Raw genomic sequence first — 23203 nt, 5'->3', positions numbered from 1 at the left:
CCTCTTGTTCCAGCCCCTGCCAAGGGCAGGGATGCCACTCACACTAAATCAGGTTACTCCAAGCCCCCTCCAACCTGGCCTTGATCAACCTTGATCCAGCTCCCCTCAGGAGGGAGCTGATAAAGAGCTGCCTTATTTCAGGGACCAGCAGTGCAATCCTGCACCCGTTTGCAGATCAGACGCAGAGGTGAAGGGAGCTGGTCTGAGCCGGGCAGGATGGTCCATGGCAGACCCAGGCATCAGGCTCCCCAGTCCCTTACGGGTCATGCAAGGGGCTTTATCCCCCCAGAGCACTTCCTTGGACCCTGTGTGGTTTATCTCAGGGACGGTGAACAAAATACCAGTGGGGGAAGAGATGGAATTCAGGCCCAGCTGTGGGATATGTGCAGAGCCATTCTCCCCGCACTGCTCCCTGCAGCCCTTCATGGACACACACACACACTCCCCACTCATTTCCCACCCACTTTTCCCCCCATGTGTTTTCTAGCATCCCACTGTGGGCAGGCAGGGAGCCTTGCACTCTGCACTGACACAAATAAAAGAAATAGTTTTATTTTTAACTTACAAATACACCCTTTTAATTCTCACGCCCACAGTGCCAGGTCCTGTCCTGACAAGCGGGGAGCCCCTGGCACTGTGGGTGTTTGTCAGCAGCCCAAAAAAGCAACAGCGGGTGAGGGAGGGACGTCCTGGGTTTCTGCTGTGTCCCAGTGCACGAAGCCTTGGTGATCCAGCAACAGGGAAAGGGCTGAGGGGGAAGGCACAGGGGGATGTGGATGTTTTGGGCAAGGCTGTGTGTACCTGGTGGAAAAACAGGATGGAATGGGCTGTCATCGAGGTGAGAGTGAGGAGTTGTGTCACACTCCACGTCACACCACGCCATGTGAAAACATCACTGTGCCGTGGCACGCCTGGCTTAGGGGCAGGCAGCAAACTCCCCTGAGCTGTGGGGAGTGGGAGCTGCTAAACAACGGGGTGATGAGTGCAGCAAGAGCCTAAAGCTGCTGCTGAAGCCAGAGCCCCTGGCTAGGGAAGAGGGGCTGGCCGGTGAGGTCGGCTCCTTTCCGGCTGCCTCCCTGCTCTCCCTCCCTGCGGAGCGGCTGCCTCTGCTCTGTGCCTGAGTCTGTCCAAATGACATCTGCAGGCATTGGGTCATCACTCCTTGTTCTGGCTGTGATATCACATTGCCTGGGAGAAGGGGAAAAGTCTTGGCCCAGGGCTTTGACAGCCTTTCAGCAGCTTCTTTCATCCCCCAGCCAACCCGCTCTGTCCTGCAGCACCTCTGCCTGTTCCTCCTGACACCAGAAAACCTGAACCCTGCTCCGCCTGCCTCCCCACCCCCAGATTCACAGATTGCTGTTTCCCTTTCATGCTGTTTACAGAACTGGAACAGGGATGAATAGTAGGAAGCAGTGAATGAACTGCACGCTGGCTCACAGCTCCTTGCAGAACAATCACACCCCAGAGCCGAGGATCCCACAAAACTCATCCAAACACTGAACCATGGACTGAAACGAAACACTTGGCTGAATTTCACCTTAATGCCCGTGGTCTGTTGCTTTGTAGCTGGTTTCATCTTATTTTTTGTTGTGAGAACTTGCTTCAAAGTCTCAGATGTCTCTTATTTCACTCATATTATTCAGAATAAAGTAGCCTCCTGAGCAGGGATTTACTGCTGGTCATGCTGGCCATAGGGAGCAGGTAGAGCATTGGTCAAAGGCCTGGATTTAGCAGTGGGTGAAAATGCTGGGAAACCAGATTTTGGGCTCCTGCTGGGGTGTGTGGTCATGGCTAGAGGCTGTTCCTCTGTTGTTGGCCCTTTTGGAGCTGAGCAGTGCAGTACAGTTCAGGGCTGGGTAGGTTACGTCTAGCAGGATAAGAAAGTGATGCTGAAGGCAGCTTTTTGCCACCCTGTTTACAAATCCTATTATCCTGGAGCTGGAAGGAACCGAGCAGCAGGAAACCATTCCTTCACTGACAGCCTGCAGCCTCCTCCAGCAAACACCCAGCCCCAAAGCCTCTCCCCACAGCTGCTGCCAGGGCACTACCAACACTTCTCTCAGCACAGCTGTTGCTTCTTGCCATCTCCCCTTCCTGCTTCTCTGATCTCTATGCAAATCCTCACACCAAAAGCAGCCAGCAAAACCCAGCCAAGCCTGGCAGGTATCTTTTGATTTGGGTAGTGTTTAATGTGGGGGCCTCTTTAGATTAATTGTGCCTTAACAGAAACGGAGCCCTTCGGTCTCCAGCAATTATCCTACCTGAGAGAGAGCCACGAATGGGGCTTCACTGGCATGGGGTTTGGCTGTTAGTTTTTTAATGGGAAAGGGAAAGAAGGAAAGAAAAAAGAAAGAGAAAGAGAAATAAGAGAAAAAGATGTGAAAGAGGAAGGGAAAACAAAACCAAAGGAGAAAATCATCGTCTCAAGTGCTGGAGAACTTTCCCGAAGTGTTCACTGCAGCCAGGACTTTGCCCCAAGCACTCTGTATCACGAATTATGTTTAAATAAGAGTTGTTGGCGTTCAGTGACCCCAATCCAGACTCTATGCCACTGCAGGGGCAAGTGCTGGGACATTCCCTTAGGCTCTCCTGACCGAAGCTCCCTCGTTTTGTGGCCGGGCGTTTCCAGCGGGCTCTCCCCGTTAGCTCTAACACTTGCCGGGGGTTTCACGGCCCAGCTCGGTGGGTGAGCTCCGTGCCCGGGGCGTTGGGGCTCCGGCTCTCATCTCCGAGCCCGGCGGCCGCAGGGGCTGCTCGGGGCTCTCGGTACGCCCGGACCCCGGCGGGGCGGGCGGGCGCTGCCGCCGCCGCTCCCTCCTCCCGCCGGCCGTCCCTCCCTCCTTTCCCCTCCTCTCCCTTCCCAGCCCGATTGTGCAATCGCGAGCGGCGGGGCCGGCGGCACCGCCCGGAGCCCGGCACCGGGGGGAGGGAGGCGGCAGCTCCCGCCCGCCCCGCGCCTCCCTCCGAGGCCGCCCCGCCGCGCCGGGGATGCGGCAGCCGCCGGGCACCGCCGGGCCCCGGACCCCATGGGATGCGCCCGCCGTCGCCTGGCTGGTGAGTAGCCCTTGGCTTTGTGTGCCCCCCACCCCCGCCCCGAACCTGCTGCTTTTTCCCCGCACCAGATTTTCCGCCTCTTTTCCTCTCGCTTCTCGTTCTCCCCCCGCCGGTGACGGATGGCCGGGAGGATGAGGATGTTGCCACGGGCAGAAATCGGTTGCAGATGAGGCGGACTTGGGGGGATCTGCTCTGCAATCGTCGAACTATTTCCACCGCCGCTTTAGCTCGAATAGAATAAAAGCCTGGGAGCCGGGGAGCCGCGCTGTGTCGGTCGCACATCTGTGGTACAGAGTCCTTCCCTCCTTCCCATCCCTGTCGGGGTTTGAAACAAAAGTGCCGAGGGAAGAACGGGAACGCTCAGTATCGATTAACCACACCACCAGCGGACGTGGAGTAGTTCAACGATCGTAAAAGAAAGTTTTCCCGATGGCAGGGCAGTAAACTTTTGTTCCTTGAAAAGATCATCCCGGGGATTAATTTACATCCTTGTATCGTGGAAATACTTTAGGCACTTACTGGAAAGCTTATATCCAATATAGCCCTACCTGTTTTTTGAACCCAACGTAGCATTTCAACTTGTCTCAGTATTTGCAGCAATTTTTATTTGTTCTGTACAATAATCTCTGCATTTTAAGATCAGTGGGGATTTCTCTTTTTTCTCTGGGAGGTGTTTTGGGAATAGAACATGCTTTAGCTTGCTTTCAGGCTGCATTAAAGTTGATCTGGGCAATCCCTTATTGCTTACTAACATTTCTCTTACGAGGGCACCAGCATATTCTGCTCTGCTCCACAACCTAACTTTTACATATAGGATTAGCCCCATCAAATTAAAAATTCAGCCTGTGTGAAGTGTTTGCGGATTTAGGACACTGTAGCTTTTCCATGAGGATTTTTTTTGGGAGAAATCTGCACCCTACTGAAACAAGTGGGAAAGATCCTAGTGATATGGAGAGACCCAGATTTTCCCTTGTATTTTTAGCCGAAGAACTCAGTGTCCCCTTTGCAATGTCCAACCAGCCAAAAATCAGCTGCACACACTGGGCACTTCTGCCTTTTGAAGGCAGTCTCCCATCTCGTAAAAGGCTGCTCGCCTCAAATTTGCAAACCGCAGGATGGGAAATGGAATTTGCCTTCAGTATAAAAATCCCAAGTGTTTGCAAACAGCCCTGAGAAGAATCCGGGCTCTTGGCGTGACCTCTCTGCGCTGAATTCCAGCGTGGGGAGTTTGCGGTCTCACAAAAAGGGCAAACGAGCAAAGTCTTCCCGAGTGCCCGGTCGCCTTTCCGGAGCGAGGAAAACAGTGGAGCTGGAGGGAATTTTGGGTGCTCTGGAGGTGCAGGATCGGGCCCCGAGCCAAAACGCTTTTCAAGGAGCCTTGAAGACCTGCCCGTGTTGGAGCAGCTTTGCTCGCGGCGTGCGCTGGCATTGCCGAGGGCGGATCAAGCTGGTGCAGCCATGGGAAACCTGCCCGAGGAGCAGAGGAAACTCCCGGGCAGTTCCTCCTGCCCAAACTCCGCGCCGTTCCCATTAAAGCTTTAGCAGTACCTCTGCCAGATCCCATATCCGACCACGGGGCAGGCAGAGCCGGGTTCTTGCTCCGTCCTCGGGCCTTGCTCCTGCTCTTTTTGTTTTGAAGTCTGCTGGAAAAAAACACCCTCCTCTGTAGTCGCCCGGGCTCGGAGATCCCCTGTGACAAAGCAAGGAGCAGAGTGATGGGGTTCAGCACGGCTGAGGGCAAAGAAACTTCACACCCACTCAAATCAGACTCTTAAAAACCTGAACAGCTGATAAAATTGTCCTTCTGGGGGAGTTCCGGAGTGGGAGTGAGGGGTGGTCTGTCCTCTGCTAGCCCTGGCAGGGCTGTGCTTGCTGCTCCCCAGACCTTTGTTTCTTGTGCGGTGCTGTTTGGGGAGGGAGGGACGTGGGGCGGTGGGGGCCAGGGCTTTCCTGGACATAAATTAGCACCGAGGGTGGGAACGGAACAACCCAGCACCCATCCCAGCAGTTGTGGAGCTGGGCTGGGCTGCTGCCCCCATTCCAGCCGAGCTCGCAGCCCTGTGGAGCTGAGCTTTGGAAATGGCGTCAGGATGGAGCCCTTGCTCGGGTCACTCTCAGATGTGCTTTAAGCCTCCTTCTTCTCTGACACAGAGCTCAGGCAACCTGTCCAGAGCAGGGAAAGGAGCACTGTTCGGGTCACAGTGTGATTTCTTTGTGGTTACTGGGCCCAATCCTGCAGTTTTAGGAGAAACTGTCTAAATGTCAAGTGTGAGGTCAGGCCTGGTAGCGACTGAAAATACCAGCTGGGCTGTGAGCTGTTACCTTACCCCCAAACCCCTCTGGCCCTGCACTTGTGCGTGTTTTTCTGCTTTGGTCAGTGCCATGGGTAAATAACACAGACAATGGGTTTATGCCATCAAAACTGAGGGGGCTGGTGTGATGTAAAACAGAGACTAAAAGAGGGCAAAGCCACATCAGGTGTCATGGGTTAGCATACATCAGGTCACTGAACTTCTGCAGCTGTGACCAAGATATGGCCTAAATGGGTATAAAGGGAGAGGGAGACAGCAGGGTGGATCCTGAAAGATCCACGGCTCCATCTACAAGCTCTTTTCTCCTTTCCTCTTTCCCCTTCTTGCTCCAGCAGCTGGGAACCTGATCCTGCAGGCGCAACCCCGCTGCGTTGGGTTTTTATGCAAGTTTGGTAATGAATGACCGAGCCAGGCGAAAGCCAGCGTGGTTGGCATCCGAGACAGCTCCCCTCGCTGCCTGCAGGAATAAAAAAAATCATCATCCTGGTGGCCACTCTGCACTAGAACTGGTTTTATCTGGTTACAGTTAGGCTTGTTTTGAGTAAGACGAGCGGTGCCAGATTCTGATCTCATTTGCACCAGTGGAGTCATTTGGAGGAGCCGGTCCCAGTTTACCTCACTCTAAGTGGAAGCAGAACGGGGCCTGCTGGGAGAAGTGCTGCCCGCCTGCAAACCCAACCCGGGAGCAGCCAGCGGCTCCGGGACCCTTCCCGCAGGCTCCGGGGGTTTCGCTGCCCACTCGTGAAAGCTGTGCTCCAACAGGGAGGGGAGAGGTTGTGGCTTCAGCCGCACAGGGAGTTGGAGTGACTGAGCTCCAGGTGCTCTGGGGAGGTGCTGCGGGCGGGGGATGATGGTCGGGTCCCGGCAGTGGTGCTGTGCTGCAGGAGGAGATATTCCCTTTCCACGCTGGGTGGGAAACTGCTGCTCGCAGGGGTCAGGGACAGCGTTGGAGAGAGCAGCAAAATCCCTGTTATCCGTGGATTTTCCAAGGGGCTGCTGGACACCCACCGCCCTCCTGCATGTCCAGGTGCCCTCAGCCCCAGGCTGGCTCTCCCGGCTCTGCGGCTGTGTGGGGAACACCAGCTCCAGGAGAAGCAGGAGGCAGCCGGGCCCCGCTCAGGCCCAGGCATGTGAGCGAGGCCTGCGGCTGAAACGCTGCTCCCAGCTGCGCTGGGAAGCGCCTGGTTCTCAGATCAGCTCCGACCCAGCGCTGGGAATGCTCCAGCCATGGCTTCAGATGGGTCCTGCCCTGTGCAGGGGCTCGGGCAGAGCCGGGACCCCCTCCCTCTGCCCAGCGTGCCGAGGCTTCCCAGTCCCGCTGCTCCCCAGAAGCGCTGCTGCTGGAGGCTGGTCCCACGTTTGTGTTCCAGGTCCCCACACAGCTGATCCTTGCTCCCATCCCACTTGTCCCGCTGCTCTTGGGGGCTGCAGAGCCCTATGTGCTTGAAGAAGAGGGGGAGTGGAGGTGTGGGGCCAGGATATGTTCCTGAGCTTCAGGCTGATGCATTTTCCTGGCCGTGATTGTTCTTAATGCTGAAGAAATCGAGCAATTGAAATAAATTACCAGAAACTGTTTAAATGACTCTTGCCTCTTCCACAGGCCATTAGTGCATCCCTTTTCCAGCAGAGATCCTCCAAGACCCCATCCTCAGCCTATCTAAGTCCAGAGGTACCTTTCCAATGACTTTTGGAGGTAAAGCAGCTCAGACTTTTTTTTCCAGCTGCAAAAAATGAGTTTCCCAAGTGCTCAGTGCATGGTCGAGAAGCCAGATTAAAACTCCCAGTGTACCAGCATCTTCTGACATTCTGGCCGATGTGGGCAGGGCAGAGGGCTTTAAACAAGCTGCACTGCTTTTCTTTATTTCTGCTTTATTTCTGTGGCTTGCCCAACCATGCTTGAGTGGAAATTAATATGTTACAGAAAGGGAAGCTCTAACATCTGCTTCTGAAAGGAGCAGACACAGCCAGGTCCACAGTGAGAAACGACACAGCTTTTGCTCCACTATCACAATGTTCTTAGGATGGATTCTTGTGGTTGTTAAATATCAAATGTCTTCCTGTGGTAGTTCCCTGTTTATTTTTTTGTAATTTCTCCCCAGATTTTGCAGCTCAGTGAAGCAAGACTGGAGCTCTGAGCTCGGGAGAGATTTCTGTGCTCAGTTAAGGACACTCTTGTGTCCTGCTGTCCTGAAGAATTACCTCCAGACATTCCCAGTGCAGAGTTCTCTTCCCTGTCCCCTGCCCATTTTGTACCTGAATCAGATCCTTTTGGGCTGTTACAGTCACTACAGTAAGGATCCCCAAAAATGTAAAGTTTTAGCTAAATGCAAATTTCAGAAAGGGGGAAGTATTGAATAAAAACAGGTATTGAATAACATCTGTTGTTTTGATAGATGTTTTTCAATACACAGTGACTTTCCGTTTTGTGCAGTTGAGATTTAAGCTTTTCCTGCTAATAATGCTGGCTTATAAATTGTTTTGTTCCATGTAAGCAAATATTATTTGAGTTGAGTTTCCCAAGAGCCAATCCCCAGTGGTGTTCAGAAGTTACCAACCTAATCCTGTGCCTGAGGAGAGCCGTGCCCTGGATCTTTCTGGGATGTTTCTTTCCAGTTGAAGTGTCAAGCAGACACTTCACTCTGGCTTTTCATCCTTTTAGGTGCCTAAATAATAATTTTCCTTTCAGCATTTCCTGCAGTGAGATCCCTCCTGGCCACCTGCACACGCAGGAGTGATCCCACCCGAGTCCTTGGAGAGCTTCCCCCCCTGCCCTGCAGCACCGTGTCCTGGTGTGACTCCCCCACACGCTGTCCCGGCTCCCACCTGCCCTGTGCCTTCCCCCAGCACCTTCCCATCAGGAGTGTGGGGCAAGGGCTGCTGGCAGCCAGCCCTCCCTCCTGCCCGGGGCAGCCTTCCCTCCAAGGGAGTCTGGCTCTCCGAACACCTCCCTGTGCTTTGCAGCCTCCCTGCACCCATCAGCTCACTCGGTGCTCCCCCGCCCCTGCTCTTGCACCAGGGAAACTGAGGCACGGAGCATCTTTGGGGCTTCCTCTGCTCCGTGTGGCAGCTCCTCTCAGCAAACAGCACAACCAACCAGTGGCACACGAACTGCTGCGACTCTGTCTGACACCAGCCTGGGGTCACTCTCGGCAGTGAGCACAGAGCCCGGCTGGGCGAGGAGCTGGCTCCGTCAGGGAGGAGAGCCCCGTGTCCAGGGAGGCCGGAGAGGGACGTGGGGACTGCAGCTCTGACCCGGACCAGGAGCTGAAACCTTCCCCGTGTCCATCTCTGCTGAGGTCTCGCGTGTCACAAAGGACCTGGGTCCCTGAGTGAGGCACTGAGGTGCCCCGTTTTCCTGAGCTGCAGCATGAGGGGGACCCTGTTTCTGGGCCGTGTTCACAGGCTGGAAGCCTTGGCCAGGTGATGTTTGTAAAGCTTTGGGGGTTCTTGTCTCTCAGAGCCTGGGGTGCCTCGTGTGTGGCCGTGAGCACGATCTACCTGTGTTTGTGCTTCTCTGTATTTGGCAGAATTGCAAGATTCTGGATAAGAAAAATACCTATAAACACATTTAACAACTCATGAAACGCTCCCCATGTCCACCTGCAAGCTTGTGTTATGGTGTAAACTTCCCACTGGAAAAAGAGGGTAAAACTGATTAGATCTGTTTTATTTTCCTCCAGAAGTGTTTGGTTTCCAAATGTCTGGGAACAGCTGTGGGCTGGATGGTGGGAACGTGGCCTCCGAGGTAATTCCAGTGATTGTCCTCCAGCCGATGTAACGATGTGGATTTTCCCAGCTGCTTCCAGGCATTATCCTACTGGAGGGACTCCTGAGAGTGCTGGGATTGCTGGGATGGGAGGAAGGAGCTCCTCTAGGTGACACAAGACTTCTGACGTTGTTCCAGAAGATCTCCAAAGTGAGAAGCTGAGCTGTCGGCAGAACTCCAGGGTCTCGCAGGGGTGCTGGGGTGGTACCCTGAGACCCACTGATGCCTTTTTCTGGTCTTAAAATCAAGAGTCAGACATGGTTAGAAGGGGAAAAGGGATTTTACCTTGGTATTTGTTTTAAGGATCCTTAGGTGCACACATCCAGGTCATATGCACTGAGATGCACCCCGCCCAGTCTGCCCCCCAAAGATCGGGTATAACATTATAGGTGTTACTAATTAGCACATCTATCACAGATTCCCCAATGAGACGCTCGAGTGAGCCCCCCTCCCCAAGGAGCCTTCCCCTGGATGGTTCTATCTTGGTTTACAGAACGTGTTCTGGAGAGGACCTTGGGGTCTGGGGCACACTGATCCCTAACTACGAAGCTTCGAAAATGCTGAGTCTCCCAGCTGAACAAACAAGTCCAAGAATGTAGGCAAAAAGCACTGAGAATACAGAAGTTGTAGAAAGGTTTAAAAGAAAAGGCAAAAAAAATCTTCATGGCATCACCCCCAGCCCCTCAGCTCCTCGGGCACGGGCTGCGAAAGGGCTCCGGAGCCGCTCACCACGAGGCTGCAGCTGTGCCTGCGCTGAGAAGTTGTTTGTGTCGGGAGCTGGGATGTGCCAGGTCCGGGGCTGAGTCATTTATTTCCCAAATGCTGCCCGAGGGATGCCGAGGAAGCTGCCATGCGGCTCCCTGCAGAGGGAGCGGGGGGAGAGCCTCACGGGCCGGTGGCTCTGCCGGAACTGAGCTGAACTTTCTGCTTGAAGAGCTTTGACTAGCGGGGAAAAAAATGTGCCTCGGTGCGGGGAAGAGAAAGAAGCCCCTGTGTGCCGGGAAGTGGCTGCTCTGCCGGGTCAGCCGGGGAACACACTTGTTCCTTTCGGGCTGCAACGTGTAATTTAGCTTGTCACGGAGGAATGTGCTCAATGCCTTTATTTAATCGGGAGTTTGCAAACCTGCTCGAGTGCCTTGTCTTCCTTTTTCCTTTCCCTTCCTTTCCCAGCCGGGGGGGAGAAGGAACACGGTGCTTTTGTCTCCGTCCCTGTGGCTGCTGTCAGATGAATGGTGCTGGTGGCAGCTCTGTTCGCATGACTGGTTTGAGCTATGGACACGCTGCTCCCAGCCCCGGCTCCCTCCCAAACTCAGCTGCATCAGATGTTTTCCTAGGCACTGGCAGAAACCTTGTTACTTACTAGAAAAGTAGCCCTGCGGGTTCCAGGACATTCCTGGGAGAAGGAAAACACCCTGTGCTGTGGATGCGGTGTGTTCAGGGCTGCAGGTCAGTGGGGGATAGCAGTGCTGGCTGCCCTGAGGGATGGGGGAGACTTGGAATTGCTCCAGCTCCAAAGAGGTGCCTGGTTCCCCTGCTGGGGGTACCCAATTCCCCACTCTTCCACCACCCCCCTGCACATGGGACCAGCGGTTGTGGGGGCCCTGGTTACGAACACATCTCTGCTCAGGAAAGGAGAAGGCTGCAGCATGTGTTTAAGTGCTTTCCTGAATCCAGGCCAGGGCCTGTGCTTTAGCAGAGCACAGCCTCGCTCATCTTCCTCGCAGGAGCCCAGATGCTGGGAGAGGATCCCTCGTGCCTCTGGCAGTGGGTCTGCTCTGAGCAGCGCTGCGGAAACACCTCCATGGAACACCTCCCTCCAGGAACACAGATCCCAGGCAGCAGCACTGGCAGCACAGACAGGAATGTTTGTCTCTGCAGCTGGGTAGAGATGCACAGAAACCTGGAAAAAAACCCACCTTTCTTAGGAAAGAAGGAAATTGCTCTCTAATCGGACATGTGGAAGTGAACTTGTGTGCTGCCTCCAGAGGAATTTGGGCTGTTCCCCAGGGGGTTGTGATTGCTCTTTGGGTCACATCCAAGCCCTGATCTTGGACTTGCCTTTGGGAGCAGGATTCCTCAGCACAGAGCTGCTGGCATTTGAGGAATGAGTGATGCTTGTTTCAGAAAACAAACCAAGCGTGTGTGCATGTGCAACTTAGCCATGCTCTTCCTTCAGAAACTGCAGAATTCTCCCACTGAAATGGAAAAAGAAATTCAGGCGGAAGAGTCCTCTTCGGGACAGATGTATTTAACCCCACAACTCTCATCAGTGGCAGTGCAAGCTCAGAGTTTTAACCCTCTGCTGATCTCCAGCCAACACCTGCAAAGCCTTTGTGCAGGTATTCCCACCAGGGATGCATGGGATTCACATCCCACAGGCGCTGGGAGGATTACGAAGCCAGGGCTTTGCAGGTGTTGCTGCATTGTGTGACTGTGGTTCTTGTATCACCAGGAAATGAGGAAATGTAGCAGAGACCCCACACGATTCCTCCAGAGATCCCGTGAATGAGGATGCTCTTTTCTGGGTGCCCTGGGATGGAAGACTGGGAAGAATCTTTCTCATCTGTCTTTTGATTCAGATCCAGGAGGCTGGGCTCAGGGAGGGATAACAGGGCAAAATCCTATAATGACCTTAAAATCCCTGAGTGCTTAGGAGGGCGTCTCAATTGTTCAGCTAAGTCTGGTGGTCCTGCAGCCCAGGGTGTGTGGATGAGGACTCTGGAGGAATAGGGCGTTTTTCCTCTCCTTCCCAGCAAGTGTTAGAGGGCTGGGCCCAGGAGCCACGGGAATCAACAGCAGTCTTTCCAGTGTGGGCTTTGGATTGTCGTCTGGATAAATAAATAGAAGGAAATAACAAATAACGTGGTTCTAACAAATATTTTAAGAAGTACAAATGCCTTTCACCGTGACTCCATCCAAACCCCACACAGGAAAATATTTCCCTGTTCCTGTGATGCTTTTCCATCTGCCTTTCCCCAGCGATTGGGAGTGTTAATTCAGGCGCCTTGGTGGGAGAGCAGAGCCAGGAAACCTCGTGGGGATTTCTCTGGGGCTGGGGAGCGACCTCCAAGCCGCCCACCTTTGCGAGCGAAGTTTGTCCTTGTGATGAGGCCCCCCCTCGTCTGCAGCCCCAGGTCCCGTTCTCGGAGTAACCTTTTGCAGGATTGGAGCGGCTCTGTACAAATAAATGTTGTATTGTTCCTTCCTGCGGGTTCCCAGCCCCTGGGCTGAGGTTTCCCCTGCGTGCTGCTGCCTTGCAGCGACATCTGCTGCTGCTCCTCCTCCCCTCGGCCCCGGCCAGGCTGGCAGCAAGGCCGGCTTTGGCTTTCAAGTGGGAGAAAAGGAAGTGGGAAAGCTTGTTCCTTCCTCAAATAATAACATTTCTGTGGTGTGGGACTTCTCCAGCCTGGCTCAGCCCGTGGCGGTGACACTTTCGGTTTGCAAACTTCTCCCAGCGCAGCTTTGGGTGGGAAATGAGGAAAAGCCTGCTCTTGTTCCAGGCACAGAGCTTGGGAGAGGTGATGCAGGTATCTGACTATCCCAGAGCTTGTTCTGAAGAGGGAAGAGGCAGAGTAGCACATCCCACTCCCCAGGCAGTGTTCTGGGAGCTGTCCTGGCCTCGGCAGTGGCTGTGGAGGGGGATGTGGGGATGGACCTGGGCTTGTAACAACCAAGGACTCCCATGGGGTTGGAGAAATGGGCTGCTCTGCCAGTTTTCTTTGCTGCTAACGCTTTGCTCTCTGTGTCCAGGTGTAGGATTTTGGCAGAGCTGGCCATGATGTTATGGTTCGTGGTGGGGGCCCTGTTCCCAGCGCTGCTCCTGGCTGCTCCACCACCCATAAACAAGCTCGCCCTCTTCCCGGACAAGAGCGCCTGGTGCGAGGCCAAGAACATCACCCAGATCGTGGGGCACAGCGGCTGCGAGTCCAAATCCATCCAGAACAGGTAAAGATCCATCTCAGCCCAGCGCTGGAGGCACCTGATGGCACGGGAGTGGCTCTGGGGACTGTCACTCGCACAAGAAGCCAGGCACGGTGTCCTGCCTCTGTCTGTCTCAGGGGAAGGTCACATCTCCTCTGCCTTTGCTGGGAAGAGCAGCACCTCCCCTGAGCCCCCACCCTCCTGTTCTCTTCGCAGGGCCTGTCTGGGACAGTGTTTCAGCTACAGCGTCCCCAACACTTTCCCCCAGTCCACAGAGTCCCTGGTTCACTGCGACTCCTGCATGCCAGCCCAGTCCATGTGGGAAATCGTGAGTATCCCACTCTGCTCCATGGGGCCTCAGCTCTGCTCTGACACCACTTCAGGGCCAGTCCTTCTCCTTCCCTGGGGTTTTCCCACTCGTAGTTTGCTTCCAGGGTGTCTCTCAGGTGACTGTACCCTGTCTGGAGATGCCTGGGTGGAAGGAGCTGCTGGAAGCTCTGCTAAATGATCTGTTATCCCTCTATTTGCAGAACCATCTCATCCCATTCCCTGCATTATTTATCCCTGTGCTTATCCACATGCCTGCTCTCTCCACTGCTCCGTGTCTCCTGCTCCCCCTTGGCACATTTTGCCATGTTTGATGTCCAGAAGTGCCTCCCACAGCCAGTCATCCTTAGGCCTCACCGTTCTGTGTCACCTCTGAGCCTCACAGAGCCATAACTCCATGCCCAAGAGAAGCCCAGAGTGCAGGGAACCGGCTCAGCTCTGCCTCGCTTTCAGCTCACATTTGATGAGAGGGTTTAGTCCAAACTCCCTGAGCTGCTCGGCATCGTGTCTTGTGGGTGGCCTTTGCTGTCACACCGATATTCCAGTGCCAGCAGTGCCTGGGAGCCGTGTCCTGCTGGAGTGGGTGCTGAAAGGAGGTGGGAGTGAGGTGGAAATGAGGTGGGGGTCGCTCTCTTCTGCCGTGTCTCAAGTGAAAGAAGGAGAGGAAATGGCCTCAGGTTGCACCAAGGGAGGTTCAGATTAGATATAAGAAAAAAAAATTCACTGAAAGGGTGGCCAGGCTTTGGAAAAAGTTCCCCAAGGAGGTGGTGGAGTCTCTGGCCCTGGAGATGTCCAAGGAATGACTGGATGTGGCACTCAGGGCTCTGGGCTGGGTGACAAGGTGGGAGTGGGCCACAGGTTGGATTTGATGGTTTTGGAGATCTTTTCCAATCTTAATGATTCAGTGATTCCACCGTTTAGAGGTGACTGTGCTGGTGCTGTGTTGATGGTTGGACTCGATGATCTTGAAGGTCTCTTCCTGCCTTGATGATCCTGTGATTTTCCCTGAGTGTCTGGAACGAGACATTCCCAGGGAACTCCCGCCTTGCAGACTGACCGGGAGTTTGTTTCTGTGGAAGGAAACCCATCACATCTGCCTTAAAACTCCCCAGATCTGCAGGGCCCGGGGCAGGTCAGGCCTCCCACCACATGAGCCTGAGCACTGACCCACCGTGTCCTTGTCCCACTGCCCAGGTGACGCTGGACTGCCCAGGCAACGAGGAGATCCCCAGGGTGGACAAGCTGGTGGAGAAGATCCTGCACTGCAGCTGCCAGGCGTGCGGGAAGGAGCCGAGCCACGAGGGAGCCCTGTTCAACGTGTACCTGAACGCCGAGGAGAACATGCCCCACGAGGGGCCCGGGCCCCACCACTACCCCCACCACCAGCAGGAGCTGGAGGAGCCGCCGGCCTCCAGCCACCACCACCACGAGGAGGAGGGCGAGGAGTGACCCGGCCCGTGCGGACTGTCCTGGCAGGGCTGTGCGAGCGCCGGGGCCTGGCTTTGGGGAGGGAGGGGGGTGCTGGAGTGTTTCCTGTCTCATTGCTGCCCTCGCTTCGCCCCCCGGCACCCCGGGACGTTCCGAGGCGCAGGCAGGGCTAAGGGTGGAGCTGCAGGGTGAGACACGAGGGCTCGGCGTTTCCTGATGCAAAACTACTTGCACATAATAATAATAATATATTGAGAGGAGTGGCACGAGGGGCTCTGGCTGGGAGCAGGGGCTGGGCCGGGATCCTGGGGCTCTCCTCAGACTCCCAGCCCTGGGGGGAGCCCTCTGAGTCCTGCTTTTCCTCATTCCCAGCGTGGAGGAAGAAGGGAAGCAGCCTCTCCACAGCCCCTCGAGGTACCCACATCTCTCCTGGGCTGGTGGGATCAGCAGCATCCCTTCTGCCTCCTCTCTCCCTGCCTGCCCACACGGGCTCAGCGTGGACACGCTCCTGGCACCCGCTGGATCTTAGTCCAGCTCTTTGTATCAGGTGGCTCTTGGGGAGGGTTTTGCCCCAGGATGTGCCCCTGGGGCTGTGTGTGAGGTGACAGAACCGTGGTGGTGACAGCCCTTACCTTGCTGTCCCCAGGGCCACCACGTTGCTCCCTGGGGATGAGCAACTTGGATCAGGAGCACTGCGGCTTCAAGTTTTGGGGCTGCAGGGGAAGGCCAAGAGCTGGGGGGGTCCGGGGGAGCTTCCAGGCCCTGTCCCCCCTCTCCCTGCTGCACTTCCATGGTGGTGGAGGGAGAAGGGGCCCGAGGGCTGGAGCATCCCTGTGCAGGGAGTGCTCGGGCAGCACTGGGGGTCGGGGTGGGCATGGCCTCTGTTGCCCCTCTCTCTCTGTTGTATAAAGCTGATTCCTTGGCGTTGTCCGGACAAGAGCTTTCAGAGCTTGTAATCGATGCCTCCCCCTCCTTTTGACAAGTTTTGGGGTTTTTTTTTTTTTTTTTTCTTAAATAAATTAGTTCTGACTTCCACTGCTCAGTGCTCTGATGCCTGTCTGGTTTTTGGCAGTGCTGACACCAGGACACCAGCCAGGACAGGCAGCAGTGCCAGATGGTCCCGGGCAGGGGAGGGCCGTGGTTCCCGCAGCTTTCTGCTGCATTCCATCTAGGAAAAGGAGGAGAGAGAGCTGCTGGAAGGAAAACCGAGCCCAAATACTGAGCGTATGGGCTGCATGTGGCCCGGGGAGCCCGCCCGGGGAGCCTGCGCGGCAGCTGTGGCCGGGCGCGGTGGGTTCCACTTGTGTGGGACTCGTGTGGGATCTGTGGGATCACGCGACCTTCTCCAGCGCTGTTGCCACTAGGTGACAGTCTTGGTCCGGCGTGTTCCCTGGCATCCAGATGCTCCCGGACCCCGGGAACGCTTCGGAAGGCGAGCTCGGACAGGACTGGACATCCCTTCGGGGATGAGGAGGGGCTGAGCACCTCGGCTGAAGCCATCGGGCTCTCCCCGAGGGTGTTTGGGTCAGGCATGCCCTGCGCAGGGCAGTGTGTGCCCTTGCAGAGCTCTGGTCCCACTGATGCCCAGGCGGGTGTGGATGCGCCCTCAGAAATGATCAGTGATGCTCCTTGGTCTGAGCTGGCCCTGGGGAAGGTCCATCAGCTCCCCGAGGGGCTGGAGGCTGTGCTGGCCCAGCAGACAGCTCTTATTGCCCCCTTCCTTGAGGCTCTGGGGGCTCTGCACACGTTGGGAGAGCAGGTCTCCGCTTTGGGAAGTGGGACAGGGTTTGCATTAAGGCAGGAATTGCCACAGCAGAGGGGATGGGCTGATCAGGGAGGGCCTGGGAGGACTAGAGGTGCTCTGTGTGTCACCATGAAGTTTTTAGGCTGTGCAGTGTCTTCCCAAGGAATGGAGCTTTGCTTGACAGCCAGGAAAAGGTGGAGAAACCCATGGTGGTCACTGAGCACTGTCACAGGGCCATTTTACTGGTGTACAGTGGAAACAGGCTGGATTTAGCAGGGGGCTGTTCCTGTGAACTCCAGGAGCTGCAGTTCAAGGTGTTTGGAGCAGGACATCTCCGCCTCCGTTCCGCACAACCTGAGCTCCGGCAGAGCAGGCGGTGGAGGGCTGGTGTGCAGATGAAACCATAAATCGAGGTAGTTAGCCAGACCCTGCCCAAATTCAAACCCAAGGAGCCATCCCAGTTAAAGCCTGGAAGGACATGCTGAGAGTGCAGAGCACTAGTGGACGTTGCTGTGTTGAACCCTGGACTGCCTGGATGTCCTCACTGAGGTCTCTCAGCTCCCAGTTTGACTCTCTCTGGCTCAAACTTTTTTTTTTTTTTTTGCCGTGTTGACACTTGGGTGGCTGTTGATAACCTGGTTTTGCTTTCCCTGCCAGTGGTACTGGACAGCAGCGCTGGTGGAGTCCATGATCCCTGCAGATGTGGCCAGAGATGCAGCACAGGGAGGCAGCACAGGCAGGCCAGGAGAGCTGCCAGCACGGAGAAGCTTTTGCAGGGACAATGGTAGGATAATGGGATTTGGACCTCATTTTAAGGCAGTTTTTTTTTAAACACATTTTGTTTTGATCAGTTCAGATCCACTTCCCCAGCAAACACATCCAAACCAAGTGTACAAAACCTCCCACGTGTGGAGGACGTGCTGGGGATGTTGGGAGGAGGCTGCCCAGAGAAGCTGTGGCTGCCCCATCCCTGGAAGTATCCAAGGCCAGGTTGGATGGGGCCTGGAGCAACTTGGGACAGTGGAAGGTGTGGAACGTGGATGAGTTTTAAGGTCCCTCCCAACCCAACCCATTCCAGGATTCCACGATTCTGATCCAGTCTCCTTCTCAGAAGCAAAAGCTCTGGAGCCCAACTGGGATGTTCCTAATGCTGGGATGCAGCAGGGCTGAGAGCGAAGCCTGGCTTTGCACTGTGGCATCACTTCCTCACTGAGCGTTACTGTGGATCCAGCTGGGATAAATCTGTGCTGCTGCCTTCACTTATCCTGGCTGGGGAGGCTGCTCAGGGTGGGCTCGGGGTGGGGTTTCTCTCTGCTCCCAGCACAGATGGGCCGGGGAAGTGAGGGTTTCCTGGGGCAAACGCTTTTCTAAGGAAACTTCCTGCTGCGATCAGAGCCTCGCGTGTGCGTGCGCTGCCCCGGGGCTCCTGCCAGCACACTGTGATGCTGAGGTGGCCGGGGAGGTTTGGCTGGGAGCATCCAAGGAGAGGATCCCTTGGAGGGGAAGCAGAGGGAGGGCAGAGCCTGTCCTGGCACGAGTGGCAGCAGCTGTTTGCCAGCAGCAGCCTGATCCCCCCACGGAGGTCCTGGGGGGATAACGGGGGTGGGGGGGCTGTGTCCCCTTGCCTTCCACCTCCCCAGCAGAGATGGTTTCCAGGCCTGGAATCCCCATCCAGGCACTGGGAAAAGCAGAACAAATTTGCTGGGAAGGTGACTAGAAAAGCAGGACTTGGTAAAGAGGCCAGTTTCTGTCCCGGGGTGGGCGGCTGGGCAGCGCTGGGGATGCGTCGTGCACAGCTGGCTCTCACCCCACATCTGCAGCACAGCTTCCCAGGGGAAGCGTGTTAAGGAAAGCTTTAGTGGGCACTTGGGGAGGAACGAGCAGCAGCCGGCAGTGCCTGGCCCTGGGAGCACAGGGTGGGTGCTGGGGCACACCCTCAGCTCTGGTCTGTGCTGGAGCCGCTGCCTTCAGCTCTGGTCTCCCCCAGCAGAAACCACAACCATTTGTTGGGAAAATGCCACCTTTGGGCAGCTGGATAATTAAAAAACCCCAATCGGTCCCTGCCCAGCACCCCGAGGTGTTTGCCCTGGGTGTGGAGGTGGCAGCAACACACAGAGGCTCAGAAGGGTTTTCTGAGCTGGCTCCTCTCACGTGTTGCCTCCCACCTGCTGAAGGGCAGGCTGCCGTGGGTCCATCCAGGACTGCCCCTCAGGCAGGGAGCTGGGCTGCCCCCAGGCCAGCCCAAATAACTCTGGAGCAGAGGGGCCAGGCTCTCTCTTGTCTCTGTTCCTCCATCCCTGCCTGCAGGTTGCTGGAGTATCTGCCAATGAGTCCTCTGGCTGCTTCCTGAGGGCTGTTGTGTGCAGCTGTTTGTTGGGTTTTTAATTTGACTTTGTAAAATTTTGCTTTTTATCGCCCATTGTGGAGGATGCAGCCTGGAACTCAGAGCTGCTGGCCAGGTTTGGCCACTGACCTGCTGGCCCAGCTGCCAGGTGCCTCCAGCCAGGGCTCCAGCGCTGACACAGATGGAAGGGATGGCAGGGGAGGCAGAGCACGGGGCTGTCTCTCTTTAAGGCAGAAACGGGAACTCTCTGGCTGCCACTTTGCGGAGTTTAGCCCAGATCCCTGTTTTCATTAGCGCTTCATTTCATCTCCTCCTCTCCCCCCCAGCCCCACCTCCTCGATCGGCATTTCTGCATCCTTTGCCGTGCATCCAGAGCAGCAGGTGAAAGTCGGGCTGGCACCTGCACACACCCGCTCTCACAGCTCCCTGCGGGCTGGACGCACCTCTGCCGCGGGAGAGATCCCTTCCCGCACTCCGGATCTTCCTCCTCCCGGGGGGGCTTGGCTGGGAGCATCCCGGTCCTCGCCTGAGGCTGCTCTGCCGCTCCTGGCGGCTCCGGCTGCAGCAGCGGCAGCGCCGGGCACGGAGGAGCTCGGGGACCCCGGGGACAGAGCTCTGCAGGGAGCCCAGCCCAGCTGGGGGGTGAGAGCTGAGCCTCGGGGGGCCGGAGCATCCCCAGCATCTGGAGCATCCTGGAGTCCAGAGCATCCCCAGCATCCAGGGTATCCTGGGTACAGAGCAGCCCTGGCATCCGGAATATCCTGGGATGCAGAGCACCCCCAGCATCTGAAGTATCCTGAGTGCAGAGCATCCAGAGCATCTCGGTGTCTTATTATTCCATGGTCCAGTGCATCCAGAGCATCAGAGTATCCAGAGCATCCTGCCATCCCTGGCATCTCGAGTATCCTGCCATCCAGCTCGTCCCCAGCATCCAGAAGCAGCATCCAGGGACATCCCAGAGCAGTGGAATTTACAGGGACGAGGAACTGCTGTGAGTAATGGGGAGGGAACCTTGGTCCTGCTGATCGGCTCCTGGGAATGTCATTCTGCCCTGAGTGCCAGTGAAGAGAGAGAGTGGGGGAAGAGAGGGAGAGGAGGAGGAGAGAAGGGAGGACAGACACGGAGTGGAGAGAGCTGATCCTCCTTCCCCGGCCCCGGCGATGATCACGTAGCACAGGCCACGCCGGAGAAGGTCCCCAGCCCCAGAGCCAGCCCTGCCCCCGGCTCCTCATGGAGGGGGATCTGGGGGCCCCCAATGCCAGCGTGCTGGGGGAGCACTCCCTGATCGTGGGCAGCAGCTGGGTGGCCGCCTTCCTCTGCTTCATCATCCTGCTGACCACAGCGGGCAACTTCCTCCTCATCCTCCTCATCGTCACCCAGCGCTCCCTCCGCAACACCTCCAACTACTTCCTGGTGTCCCTGTTCATGTCGGACCTGATGGTGGGGCTGGTGGTGATGCCCCCGGCCATGCTCAACCAGCTCTACGGCCGCTGGGTGCTGCGGGGGGACTTCTGCTCCCTCTGGGCCTCCTTCGACGTCATGTGCTGCAGTGCCTCCATCCTCAACCTCTGCGTCATCAGCCTGGACCGCTACCTGCTCATCACGTCCCCGCTCAGGTACAAGCTGCGCATGACGTCCTGCAGGGCCCTGGCGCTCATCCTGGCCACCTGGACCTTGGCTGCGCTGGCCTCCTTCCTGCCCATCAAGATGGGGTGGCACGAGCTGGAGTTCGAGGTGCGGGCCCTGAACGTCACCGGCCGTGGGGACGACGACCAGTGCCGGCTGCTGGTCAGTCTGCCCTACGCCCTGGTGGCCTCCTGCCTCACCTTCTTCCTGCCGTCCGCCGCCATCTCCTTCACCTACTGCCGCATCCTGCTGGCCGCGCGCAAGCAGGCAGTGCAGGTGGCTTCCCTCGCCTCCAACGTGGCCACCACCGACGAGGCCACGCCGCAGGTAAGGTGCCCACAGGGGCATTGCTCTGGCAGACCCCAAATTTGGGTGCCTGGGCTGTTTCTGCCTCCTGGAAGGCCTCAGGGTTGGAGGCAGCTTTGACAACCGCAGGGAGGGAGATTTTGGGCAACATCCACTTCCCTGACATCCTCTGAGGTGCCCCATGCCTTGTCTCAGCAATGGAGAGCTCTGGAGCTGCTCGTGAGCACAGAAATAGTGTGAGCAGAAGCAGAGAAATAAATAAGATTCAGATAAAAATGCTCAGGCATGCAAAATAAACGCAGTTTCGCCCCCCTCCTGGCTGGCGTCATCCCTGAGGGGTTTAATCTTATCTGACTTTCCACTCGTAAATCTTGGCCGTGGTGGGTGTGAGACACACGGGGGAGAGGGATTTTAACTAATAGCAAATGCCAGATTCCCCAGAGCACCTTATTTTGAACAGAAGCTTCTATTTTTGTTACCTGCTCTATAACAGGAGCTGCCAAACCCCTCCTCGCGCGCTCGCCGGTGGAACCGGAGTGTGTGGGTTTTATAACAAAAACGTGGCTGCACTTGTTTGTATTTCTCCAGGAGAAGGTAATTGCCACTAAATCTAACAGCTTTAATTCCCTGTAATAGGTTTTATTGACCTCATATCCTACAGGGAAAAGGCAAACTTAATTGCCTTTAAATACCTTGATTCAGTTTGTTCTCTCCAAGAGCAGAGCCAGGACTCTGGCCAGCTCCTCCACACGTGATAAGCTCCACCAGACAGTCAAAAGGAAAAGGAGAATCAAAGAATAAACAGATAATATCATAAAGTGCTTATTTTCTCACAGGATGCCAGGTTTTTGGACTCCACAAAAAAAGTCAGGGGATCAGGGGACGTTCAGGGGCTTTGCTGTGCCATGGAAGAGCAGAATCCATCCCCCTGTCTTTCAGCTGAGGCCCAAAAGGTTCCTTGAAGCCCTAAATTAGCTGAGAAACAAGGTGTCAGCCACGGAACCCTCAAATTTCATCCTTTAACCTTTTCCATCTTCATCTCATTGTAGGGATTTTTGTTCTCTTTTTGGGCTGGAAGCTGAGTTGCAACAGGGCATCATTTTATTACAGCGGAGGGCTGAGATAATCACTTAATTTTAGATTGCAGGAGGAGATGGATGGAGGGCTGGGTTCTGGTGTTTGGAGGCTGAAATGTTTCATGTCCCGCTTTTAAAAACATAGTTAGTTTGCTGCTGTAATCAGCAGCTGGAGCTGCCTGTTTAGGGCAGCTTTACCCTCGCAGGGACTGAGCTGGGTTTTTCTCTAAGGAGCAGCCTAATGAGAAACACGGTGTGACACAGTAAATAGAGTCATACTCTCAATGCCGAGGGTTTCTATTGCTTCCTCTTCCTAATTTGTGCTTCAGGGCTAGGGGTGCGTGCCCTGCTCCTGCTCCTTGGAAAAGGGAATTACTGGCAGGGTTTTTTGCAGGATCTGGAGCACCAAATGCCACTTTTCTTGGGCAGAGGCCAGTGCTGGTGCCGGGGAGAGCTGCCCACCACTCCCTGTCTCCGGCCGCAGGTTCCACACGCCCCGAGTCAGCCCCTGGCTGGCAGTGAGAGCAGGAGGTTCACCAACAAGCACAGCAAGAAGGCTCTGAAGGCCAGCCTGACCCTGGGAATCCTCCTGGGCATGTTCTTCGTGGCCTGGCTGCCCTTCTTCATCACCAATGTGGCACAGGTAAGAACCTGTGGGAGTTTTACGCCGGGTTTCCAGAAGCTTTTCCTTTGGAATCCAGCTGGGTTCAATTGGAGGCACCTGAAGGTCTTGCTGGACCTCCGGGACCAAGGATGCAATTCCCCAGGGAGCAACAGCAAAGAAAAAGCCCTTCAAAAGGGATTTTAAGGTTTCCTTTGAAAGGGGAACGTTGGTGTGCCTGGGAAGCCCCTCTGGATTGGGGCTGAGGTGGGGGACACCACTAATCCCTGCTGTGTCCCCCCCAGGCAGTTTGTGGCTGTGTCCCAGCCGGATTCTTCGACGTGCTCACCTGGCTGGGCTACTGCAACAGCACCATGAACCCCATCATCTACCCGCTCTTCATGAGGGACTTCAAGAGAGCCATGGGCAAGTTCCTGCCCTGCTGCCGGCGCTCCGGGGAGCCCCGGCCCAGCGCCATCTCCCTGTCCATGAGGAATTCCAACAGCGGCCCCCGCGCTGCCACGTCCCTCAAGAACGTCCTCACCTTGCAGGCTGAGACCGACTCTGTCGACTCCGGGGCACCGGGGAGTGACCCCCGGCTGCTCCCGGCCCCGCCGGGCCCCGGCGCCCGCTCCGTCAGCCTTTGGGATACGGAGCCTCCGGACACGGAGCTGCAGCTCGGCACCCCCGTGGCCTGA

General features: G+C 56.0%; 2 protein-coding genes across 3 annotated transcripts; both read left to right on the top strand.

Annotated features, from left to right (window-relative positions):
• The first annotated feature begins 2939 nt into the window (after window positions 1-2939).
• On the top strand, window positions 2940-15836 carry LOC309581172 (neuroblastoma suppressor of tumorigenicity 1-like). 2 transcript variants are annotated; one of them, XM_082295620.1, is made up of 5 exons: window positions 2982-3054; window positions 9047-9111; window positions 12883-13077; window positions 13270-13381; window positions 14575-15836. In XM_082295620.1, exons 1-5 carry the CDS (start codon window positions 2989-2991, stop codon window positions 14827-14829), a joined length of 693 nt encoding a protein of 230 aa, XP_082151746.1. In that variant the 5' UTR covers window positions 2982-2988; the 3' UTR covers window positions 14830-15836. The 2 variants fall into 2 exon arrangements, with proteins under 2 accessions (XP_082151747.1, XP_082151746.1); XM_082295621.1 differs by lacking the exon at window positions 9047-9111 and having other exon boundaries at window positions 2940-3054.
• Window positions 15837-20126: 4290 nt separating this feature from the next.
• HTR6 (5-hydroxytryptamine receptor 6) lies at window positions 20127-23203 on the top strand (the record flags this gene model as incomplete). The annotated part of the gene is made up of 3 exons (XM_082295629.1): window positions 20127-20849; window positions 22389-22547; window positions 22811-23203. 3 exons carry the CDS (start codon window positions 20127-20129, stop codon window positions 23201-23203), a joined length of 1275 nt encoding a protein of 424 aa, XP_082151755.1.

The sequence above is a fragment of the Coloeus monedula genome (genome assembly GCF_965178545.1).
Source record: "Coloeus monedula genome assembly, chromosome: 22".
Classification (NCBI taxonomy): Eukaryota; Metazoa; Chordata; class Aves; order Passeriformes; family Corvidae; genus Coloeus; species Coloeus monedula.
This window is presented reverse-complemented; position numbering and strand designations above follow the sequence as displayed.

What these genes read in the sequence shown, in the direction of transcription:
- LOC309581172 (XM_082295620.1), top strand. Translation starts at nt 2,989, where the DNA reads ATGCGGCAGCCGCCGGGCACCGCCGGGCCCCGGACCCCATGGGATGCG. An exon ending in CGCCCGCCGTCGCCTGGCTG is followed by an intron (nt 3,055 to 9,046) that starts GTGAGTAGCCCT and finishes ATTTTCCTCCAG; the next exon opens with AAGTGTTTGGTTTCCAAATG. An exon ending in TCCAAATCCATCCAGAACAG is followed by an intron (nt 13,078 to 13,269) that starts GTAAAGATCCAT and finishes TTCTCTTCGCAG; the next exon opens with GGCCTGTCTGGGACAGTGTT.